At 41.8% G+C, this 9,787-nt stretch overlaps 1 protein-coding gene across 1 annotated transcript; it reads right to left on the bottom strand.

The window, feature by feature from the left end:
* Positions 1 to 308: 308 nt before the first annotated feature.
* apof (apolipoprotein F) lies at positions 309 to 5,724 on the bottom strand. Its single transcript, XM_012878174.3, has 2 exons — positions 5,423 to 5,724; positions 309 to 1,771 (listed from the first exon to the last, which is right to left on the bottom strand). Exon 2 carries the CDS (start codon positions 1,749 to 1,751, stop codon positions 420 to 422), a length of 1,332 nt encoding a protein of 443 aa, XP_012733628.2. The 5' UTR covers positions 1,752 to 1,771; positions 5,423 to 5,724; the 3' UTR covers positions 309 to 419.
* Positions 5,725 to 9,787: the final 4,063 nt, after the last annotated feature.

Raw genomic sequence — 9,787 nt, 5'->3', positions numbered from 1 at the left:
ATAAATTAAAGGATGAATATGCAGAAAAGCACCTCGTTCTAGTTAAAGGTTCCTCGATGATGTGAGCCTGTTTCTCTTCCCCAAGTCCCTGGAAGCCCTGTTAGAGAGCATGGCATCAAGAGGTTTTAGAAAAAACAGGACATTTTAAATAAAAATCTGGTGTAAATTGGGCAAAAGCGGAATAGTCAAAGATCAGATTGTCTGTGTGCTCCAAATATGTGAATTCTTACAGCAGAATATTAAATGATGTCCCATTACTAAATGTCGTACAAAGTATTGGCAGTGTGACCACAATTCATTCCCCCCCCCCCCCATCTATCATTTTGTTAAAAATATTTATTCCTTCCCATAGGATTATTCTGATTTTTTTAGAGGTTTACATACTGTCTGTTTCTGAAGTGTAATTATTCTTCTTTGGGCTACTCGACAGTAAAAGTTGCCCGCTCCCTGCTGGATTGGTTCACCACCACATCGTCCTCTGCCTTCATGGAGTTTAGCATGTACCTGACTCCAGCTTTCACACCGGTCTTCACCCCAGCCCCCAGAGCGTAGCCTGCCACCCCGACAGTCCCACCCGTGGCCACCATCAGGGCATCTGTGCCAAGGTCCACGGCGCTGAGGATGGCTCTCTCCTTGGCTGTCGCCTTGCAGTTGATCGAGGCGTAGTACACGGCTGTGCCGAGGTTGTAGAGGGTGCTGACCGCGGGTATCCACTCCACCACGTTGTACACACGCTGCTCGTCCTGGTTGATGCAGCTGCTCTGGGGGCTGCGCTTTAGCCGCTGACCTGAGGATCCGGTGATTAGACGTTCTTCCTGGAAGCTGCACTGGCGGATCCAGCACTCAGACTCCAGGGACGTGGATGGAAAGATGCGGCTACCTCTCTTCAACACCGCTTGGTACAACCCGGGCATGAGAGGCCCGCCGCTGGTCACACCGGCACAGCGGACCCCGAGTCTTTCGCAGCTTCTGACGGCGTCCTCCAGTCGACCTGCAGCTCCTCTTACATCTATTCCCGATAGCGTGGTCCCATTCAACCTTCTCCAGCCCTCACAATGGCTCTCCTGTGATGCTTGGGTACCATCCCCTGTAGATGCCAGCTGCTGAATGTTAAACATCACACCCTCTAGATGCTGACTTGCTTCTTCTCTCTCTGAAGGCAGCGCTGTTGACGTTGGTGCGGGTGTAGATGTAGAGCTGCTCATCTTCCTCTCCATGAGAGCCACCAACTCCATCAGGAGCTCCTCGGTATCAGCCTTTCCCAGCAGGTTGTAGAGCTTCATGACTAGAGTCTGAGCCTCCTGTGAGCAGCCTGACACCACCAGGACCGGCACTAGGGAGAGTCCCAGTAGCTCCTGAGGGAATGCAGAAGATAACGGATCATCCAAAGCGCTGGCAGATAGCAGCTCCTCACAGCTGATGTTTCCGTGCAGGTGATCTTGAACCTGACCCCGAAGCTTAGCCGAAAGAGTCGATGTCATGAGTTGAGCAGATCGGACATTCTCCACATTTTGTGAGAGAGTTGGCGTAGGCTCAGGTTTGTCTGCGGAAGAGAGAGCTGGCTGGGGACTGGAAGCCAGGAGAGCACGATTGACCCGTTTCTCCTCAGCCTCTGTATCCATGGGGGTTTCTTGAAGCACATTGTCCACTTTGGGAGGAGGAGGTGCGACTCTGCATAATGCCTGTTCAGTCAGCAGGAGCTGGATCAAAATCAGCCACTTCCACTTGGAGAACATCCTCCCAGTCTTCATGGAGGTCTTCCTCAAAGCCTCTGTTTCAGAAGCAAGTAAATAAACACAAAGTGTATAAAGCTGTAAGTGGGTGTCTTTGAAGAAACAAGGCATAGTTTCCTTAACATACACAAATCTTAAATGGATAAATCAAGTTTTTTTGCAAACTTTGCTTCTGCTTTTTCATGTACATGCAGGCTCTTGTGCAGCCATTCATAGTGGCTGGACTTGATGGGAACCATTGAACTTCTGTTTGCTATGTCCAAATGGTGAGGGGCTTCTTGTTTTTGTTGTGTTTTATGATTAGTTATTTTTACAGTTTTCCCCTTGGCCTCCTTGTCATGATCAATGGTTGTTTTGTGTTTGATTTCATGCCTCTTCCCCCTAATTTTCTTGTTCATTTGTTAGTTGTCGTCTCATTAATTAATTCCTTTGAGTATGCTATTCTTAGCTCATAAATCCTGTTGGATTTCTTCCCTGTGTTTCCTCCCTGTCTGCACCTGTTAATTATTCTCTCTCAGCCAGAGCCAGCAGGTAATTGAGTAGATCCCATTCACCTGTGTCTCCTCATCTGGCCCTGCCCACTCACCTGTTTCCCCCATTATTTAAGCTCTACTTCATCCTTGTTTCTTCGTAGGGTTCTCTGTTTCTATTTATGTCTCGTCTGACCAAGCTTGTGTCTCTGCTCTGTGCTCTGTGTACTGTGCCTTGTGCACCATGTGGTTTTCATTTAAAGTTGGCTTATTTTTTCATTGAATAACTTTTATTCTCTAAGCTGCATCCTTGTCTGTCTGTACTTTGGTCCAGTCCCAACCTCAGACCATCACACTCCTTGCTCCTGCTGTTTAATCTTACCATGTCCAACTCAGTTCCAAGTATTTGCCAAGAACAGCTGTTTTTAGTTTTTTCACATCACAACTTTAATCAGACTCTAATCTAAACTCTACTGTGAACAGTCTGCGGTCCTGAACTGACCTGTATACGCAGAGGATTGCCGTGCTCTGTTTGTTGTAGTAAATTTAAACGGGGCATATGTTAGCATGTGGTTATCTATTTTGAATCTACTGTGCAATCAGACCTGACTTACTTCATTAAAGGAGGCATTTCATGCTTTTTAATGCCTTCCGTTTCTCATTTAAAGCATCCAGTTTGTGTGTATATAAACTGGAACTGCAATGCTTTGGTCTGAGATCCTCGTTATTGATGTTGTTAAAAAGGCTCAGACCAGATTTCTTTTTTCTTAAGAAGCTGAGGTCCTTTGACATAAGCACGAGACTCCTGAATGTGTTTTATCAGGGGATTACGGCCAGTGTGTTGTTTTATGCTGCACTGTGTAGGAGCATCACTGTTGAGGACAAAAACAGACTGAACAAACTGATCAAAAAGGCCATCACAGTGATTGAATTAAATCTTGACTCAGGGGACAGTACCGCATTTTTTGAACCATAAAGCACACTGTGAATTAACGTGTCTGTGTGTCTTTGTCGGCATAGGAGGCGCTCCGGATTATAAGGCGCACTAAATAGTCTTCCCAAGTGTGTAATATCACTCCGCCTCTTCACGGACACATCTCTCTATCCGTCTCTGCCAGAGTAGTTGGACTACACTGCCCTGTTTCTAACATAAGGCCAAAATAAACATAACTTTTATACTGAATTGCCTTATTAGGTTAATTGTTGCTAGCGCGTACTCCTGGCTGCCAAAAGACTCCCACATGTTCGGACGTACTGTGCGCATACTGTGAGCTTGGTGGACTCCGCCTGACTCTCCACGGACGTTTTACCATTCATAGTTGACTGACTGTTGCCAACATTTCTTGTGGGAAATTCCTACAATTCCCACACTTTCTGCAAGTGGGACGAAGCAGCGGAATGGATGGTAAAATGTGTGATTAGCTAGCTGAGCACCTAGAGCCGTTTCTTTTCCAGCAGGCTCCCACCGTACATCTGTCAGTGAGAACAGAGAGGGACTGTGATGCTGCACGTCCTTATGACCGCCTGCTTGGAGCAGCTCAGTGTATCAAGCTTGGTGTCACATTTAAAACAATTTGATGTAAAGACTGTTCTGTCTCTTAATGGCCGCCCTCTCCACAGTGTCTAACACACTCGGGAGATCTTTTAGTGGGCAAATGGTAATACCTCGTTGTTCAACTGAATGCTTCAGAAACTCTTTTATTCCTGCAGCAGTGCACTTTTATAATGAGCACTTTGTATGATCTAACTCTTGATAATGATATTGACACTGATGTTGTTATAATATAATGATGAGCCATTTTTGTTGAGGTCTATAACAGAGTCCAGTGAGTGTTTTTTTTTTTTCCTGTGTATATGTTGTTGTTTTTTTGTTGTTTCTTACATGTCAATGGCAACTCAATTTCCCCACTGGGGATTAACAAAGAAAACCTTAACCTTTTTCCTTGAGCTTGGACTACAAAATCACAGTGAAAAATAAAAATGGCAGCCAGGAGTCAAAAACCTTGTTTTGCAGCTCCGGAGGAAACACTGCGACGTAATTGTTCGCTTAACGTAACAGAAAATGGAGAAAACTGAACTACTAGAAAAACATCACCCAAACAGATTATAAAAATATCTACAGAGCTCCTGAACAGACTACATTCAACTATTCTGCACTCCAAGAGTCTCAAAGTACAAAATATAATGTATTAAAAGGCTAAAAAGGGGGATTTTGCATGACATGTCCCTCTAACACTGCCTGTGACATTTGGAAATACTGTTGTGGGAAGACATTCATTTTAAAGAAGAGCAGCTCTTGTAGTAAGAATTAGCCTGTCGGCATGATCAGCTTGACAAACATATGCGTGTTCGATCTGTGGGGAATTTTAATAAAGAGCTGCAGCTGAAACCAGCAGTCCTGACCAATGGTGAGCATAAAATGATTAATTACAAAAGCAATTACAACATAAGCTATGCCTGTAACATCCATTTCCCCCATTTAATCTTGTCGTTTCCCCTCCTGCTCCAACACAAAATTGGGAGTCTATCCAATGGAAATGCTGTAAAAGTCGGATAAAATGCAACATGACATCTGAGGCTCAGGTCACTTTGAAAAGCATCAGATATGTGTCCAACTCAGGACCCCATTAAACGTGGCCTGGGTCTGATGTGAAAACATATATTTTTCAGGCTTTTAAAAAAAAAATCCAGTATAGGTCACATATAGGCCAGTATGGACCAAAGTTGCCTGCTGTGTGCAAGGTTTCCTTGGCTCATTCAGTCAACCCTTCAGCCTTTTGTGGTTTTGCAAACTGCCTTGGGTTTTTTTATTTATTCATTTTTTGTTAATCTCTTCAATTTATATTTCTATATGTCTTCTTTCTACCTTGCTCCTGTTTGCATTTAGGTCCACAAAAACTATTAACGTTGGCACCTGCTTCTCTGCTTCAGGCTGTAAGAAAATATTGAAGCAAAGCCGTTTAAAAAAAATAAACAGTAAATTAGATTTATGTGTGTTTTGGAGGGATTGTAAAAACTATATTAGGAGAAAAGAACATCATATATCTTTCATGCACAAAAGGGGATTACAGTGCAACGATGGAAATAAGTTCACACATTCAAATTGCATTGACCCCGAAGCTACCATAAATCAAATTGCATTGTTGATGTTGTTCCCAACTCAAGTGAAATATTTAAAATCAGTTTTTGTATAATCTTACATAAATTTCTCAGACCTACCTTAACGATTGCCACGTTTTCCCCAGTCCACAGCTTATCAGGCCAGGCTAGATGGTTTCAAGATGTGTGAGGCTCTCTTAACATGCATAACAGCTTTTCTCTTTTTTTTCCCCCCTCTGCCTCCAATGAGAATCTGCTTTTCTACACATGACATCTCAGAGCCCTCCCTTTCTACCATCGGTCTTTCAGCTGCCTCTTCTATTTGGCCTCGTTGCTCAACAGGGAGCTCAGGGCTTGAATATTGATTCACGCGGGGAAAGTCCATGTAGTCCAAGCTGAGTTTTTTTTGTTTGTTTGTTATCCACTCATCCCCCACAGTCCTTCTGCTCCCTCTCACGCTGCTGCTAGGTTTTGTTTTTGACCCACATACTTGAAAGAAAATCCACCCCCCCCCCCCCCCGCCCTACTCCCCACGCCGCGAGTGAATTTATCTCTTTCCCTACAACAAGGGGAGTAAAGAAAGTGAGGGTGATTTTAAAGTGAAGACAGGATTTTTTTTTCACATGGAATATATATATATATATATATATATATATATATATATATATATATATATATATATATATATATATATATATATATATATATATATATATATGAGGGGGGGGGGGGTGTATGTACATAAAACTGCTCTCTCACCCACCCCTCATACTCCTGAGCAGGGTGGATGGTTCTCCATTTCTCAAGCTTTTCTACCAGAGTTTCTACCAGGTTCTTCTTATGATCTCAGCTGTTCCTAAAATTGTGCTCTTCTGGACTGAGATGTCTGATATTTCTCCAGGTATCTGTTGGAGCCACTTCTCTAGAGTGGGGATTACTGCCCCCAGTGCTCCGATGACCACGGTCACTACTGTTGTCTTCACCTTCCAGGCTCTTTCTAGTTCTTCCCTTGGTATTTCTCCAGTTTTTTCCTGATGTTTTCATCACTCGGGATGGCTACATCGATCACAACGGCTGTCCTCTACTGCTTATCAATGATCACAATGTCCGGTTTGTTGCTCCAAGCCTTCTTTCGAAATATAGATAAGCCATCTGTCCATTTTGTCTCAAATATAAGACTGCAGTTGGTGATCTTGCTCACTGTTTCTGGTCTTGTGGGAAATACTAAAGTATTGGAATGATGTTTTGTTTGAAATGCGAAAGGTTCTGAAGAAAGATGTTGAACTGAACCCAGTTTCCTTTGTTCTCGGTCTTCCCACTGGCCAAGTAACCAATATATGTCAGAAAAAAACATAATGTTTGGTATTTTTTGTGCAAGGAAAACTATACTGCAGCAGTGGGTTTCAGATAGAGCCCTGTCAGGTACAGGATGGCACAGGACAGTTAAGGAATACATAGCCCTGGACTTCCTGACTAGTCCTTTGCACTCATAAACTGATACCTTTATAAGAATATGGAAGCCATTTCTTGACTATATTAATGTAAACCTGTCTGCCAGGGGGAGAGCGTGTGTATAAAAATTTTACATTTATTTTCCCATTTCATCCTTTTTCAAGCTCCCGTTGAATCTCACTTTGTACTTTCCTGATGCACCTGTGACTTGATGCTATTACAATTTACTGTATCTGACGCTCTTATCTGCCTTTTGATGTGTCACACTAGCGCTTTTGTTGTTGTTTCACTTGTCTTTGTTTTAAGTCTCTGTGTGTATTCTTACTGATAAAAATAAAATATATATATATATACTCTCCAACTCTGAAACACATTTCCATATTTTTTTCTTTTAGTTTTTGCTTTGTCACCATTTCACTTTTTTTGGGATCCAAAACATTTGACAGACTTCTCCTCCCTCGTCTCTATACTCTTTCTTTTACTTTGTCGTTTTTGTGCAAAAACAAAAATACAGATATAGAGCTCTCTAGAACTGTTTCCAATTTTTCAGAGGTGGAATAAATCAAGAGCAAACCATTGACTGACTATAGTTAAATACATTAGTCAGGCTTTTGGGAAAGTACATGTTATCAAAATGCTATGAATTTAGGCAGATGCTGACGACGCCTAAAAATACCTAATTCCTTGTTATGCAGAAAGAGCTCCTGCTTCTGGGTTCAAGTCTGCATTCACAGGAATTAGGCTTGTTCCTCTGGATGTATGCTCCATTCACATAAATGGCTGAGTTTGCACGTTTCTTGAAATCCCTTTAGCTTTTTGCTCTGATCTTTTCTGATCTGATCTGATTTAGCAAAAAGTATTTTTTTTCAACGCCAGGGGGCGATGTGTTTCCAGAAATAAGATCCAGCATAAACAAAACAGCAAGACACATATGCAATAAATGTGTCACCTGCTTGTCAATAAGTGGGTGAACTTGTGTCACCAGTTATAATAAAAAAAAAAAAAAAACGAGATTATACCTCATGACAGCACTGATGGAATTACTACTGCAAATAAATGTGTAGGGTATCTTAAAACTCAAGTTTTCCTTGTTAAAAAGGTTTGTGGTAATATACTAAACAAGAACCAGCAATAAATGGATCTATGCATAAATATATTCTTCAATTTCTGTTGTTCTGTGTTATGTTTAATATTTTAACGGCAGCCGAACTGAAAAATGTAATTTGTGTGCATTAAGGAAAATAATCAAAAGCCTAAAGATAAATACAGACAAATGAAGTGAAACAGAACACAATAACATTGACCCTTTATTACTTTCTTCTGGCACTTTAGCAAATTGAGTTACATTTCAATCGATCTGACAAGCAGGCTTTAAATGTATCCATATAACGCCTTCATATTGATTTTAATGCAGTTTATTTGGTGGTAAATTGTCACAATCCTTGTTTTGTTATTTATTATTGTTTAAGTTCCTTGGATTGTGCATGTTTCAGTTAGTGTTTGGTTTGTGTGTTTCATTCGCTTCTAGTTTCCCACCCTAGTTGATTTTCCATCTGCTGGTATTTCTATTGATTATCTCACACCTGTTCCTTATCCAGTTTGATTATAAATCTAAATTCCTGATTTCTGTTCAGTTGTCGCTGGATCCTTGTTAACCATCGTTACCCTTAGTTGTCCCTAGTCAAGCTGTTTGTAACCTTACCAGAGGTTCCCTTTATTAAACGTACTTACCCTTTGATGGCTCTGCGTCGCCTCTGCTGCACCGTTGGTCCTCGACAACCACAAATCATGACATAACTTTGGGAAAACAACAGAGCAAAGAATTTGCATCCTGATTTAATTACAATGAACAACTAAGCACCCATGTGCACTCTCACAGCGAAGGATAATTTAGGATCTCCAAACCGCAATGTTTTTTAACCATGAGAAAGAAGCCAAAGTATCCAGAGAAAACCAACAGAGGTTTGACATGTTCCATTGGAGCTAGCTGCTGTGAGGTAACAGTGGCAGAAATGGCACCATTTCTCATCCAAAGGGGTTCTTCAGATCTGGAAATGGGTGGGAAGGATCAGGCTTCTTAAAAGTAGTCAGAACAATCACTAACAGAGCCGTTAAGATCGCCAATGGAGCCACAAAGGTAACTGGAGTGACTGCCTCTACTTTCCATTAAGTTCAATGTTGAGGTTTTTAACGTGTGACAATCCAAGCATGTCACATGACTGTGTTTTGGTTACATTAATTGATGTGTGAATGGCTGCAAACCCACCAGGATAGATGAGTCAAGGTTGAAACCTGAGGCTTCTTCCTCTGTTTCACTGCTGGCAGTGGTCAGAGGGTCCGGTGGTGCCATTGAACGACAGCCTCGCTGCTGACTGTCTGCCTATGAGGGCAGCTGTGGCTGCTAATATGGCTCATCGCCGTCAGGCAATGAATCTGTGCGTGAATGACTGTCTGTAGTGTAAAGAACTTTGAGGTTGATAAAGTGTTATACAAGTACACATTATTTACCATTTAATGTTGTTTTTTTTTCCCCTGCTTAACGTAGATGGCTTGTTTCCACATTTCTTTCCTGTCCAAAGTGTGATCAATGTTTATTTTGTTTATTTAAAGAGACCCTAGTCCCTAAGATGCCAACTAGTCTGGACTTCATAACCTTTCCAGCCACTTCAACGTTTGCAACCAGAGCAAGAATCAAATAAATTGGCTAACAATGCAATAACAAAAAGAGTTTACCTTTAACTAAAAAAAGTAACCGTCCTGGCATAACAGACAACTATCAGAGCGATAAAACCGACAAGGATCGGTCCACAAATCAAAATGGCCAGAGGACACATACGGAGTCCAGCTTTTGCCAAGCCAAGCAGCTGTCCATTGCATTGCATTCTTCTTCAGACTTCTACATCTGAGAAACTAAACCGCAGCTACACATAGGATGCCTCAACACAGACAACCATTTGGTCTTTACAGGAGGACAGGAGATTCACATGACCTTATTAGTTGTTGTTTTTTTCTGACTACAATTTCTAAGCCGAT

The sequence above is a fragment of the Fundulus heteroclitus genome, chromosome 20, assembly GCF_011125445.2.
Source record: "Fundulus heteroclitus isolate FHET01 chromosome 20, MU-UCD_Fhet_4.1, whole genome shotgun sequence".
NCBI lineage: Eukaryota > Metazoa > Chordata > Actinopteri > Cyprinodontiformes > Fundulidae > Fundulus > Fundulus heteroclitus.
This window is presented reverse-complemented; position numbering and strand designations above follow the sequence as displayed.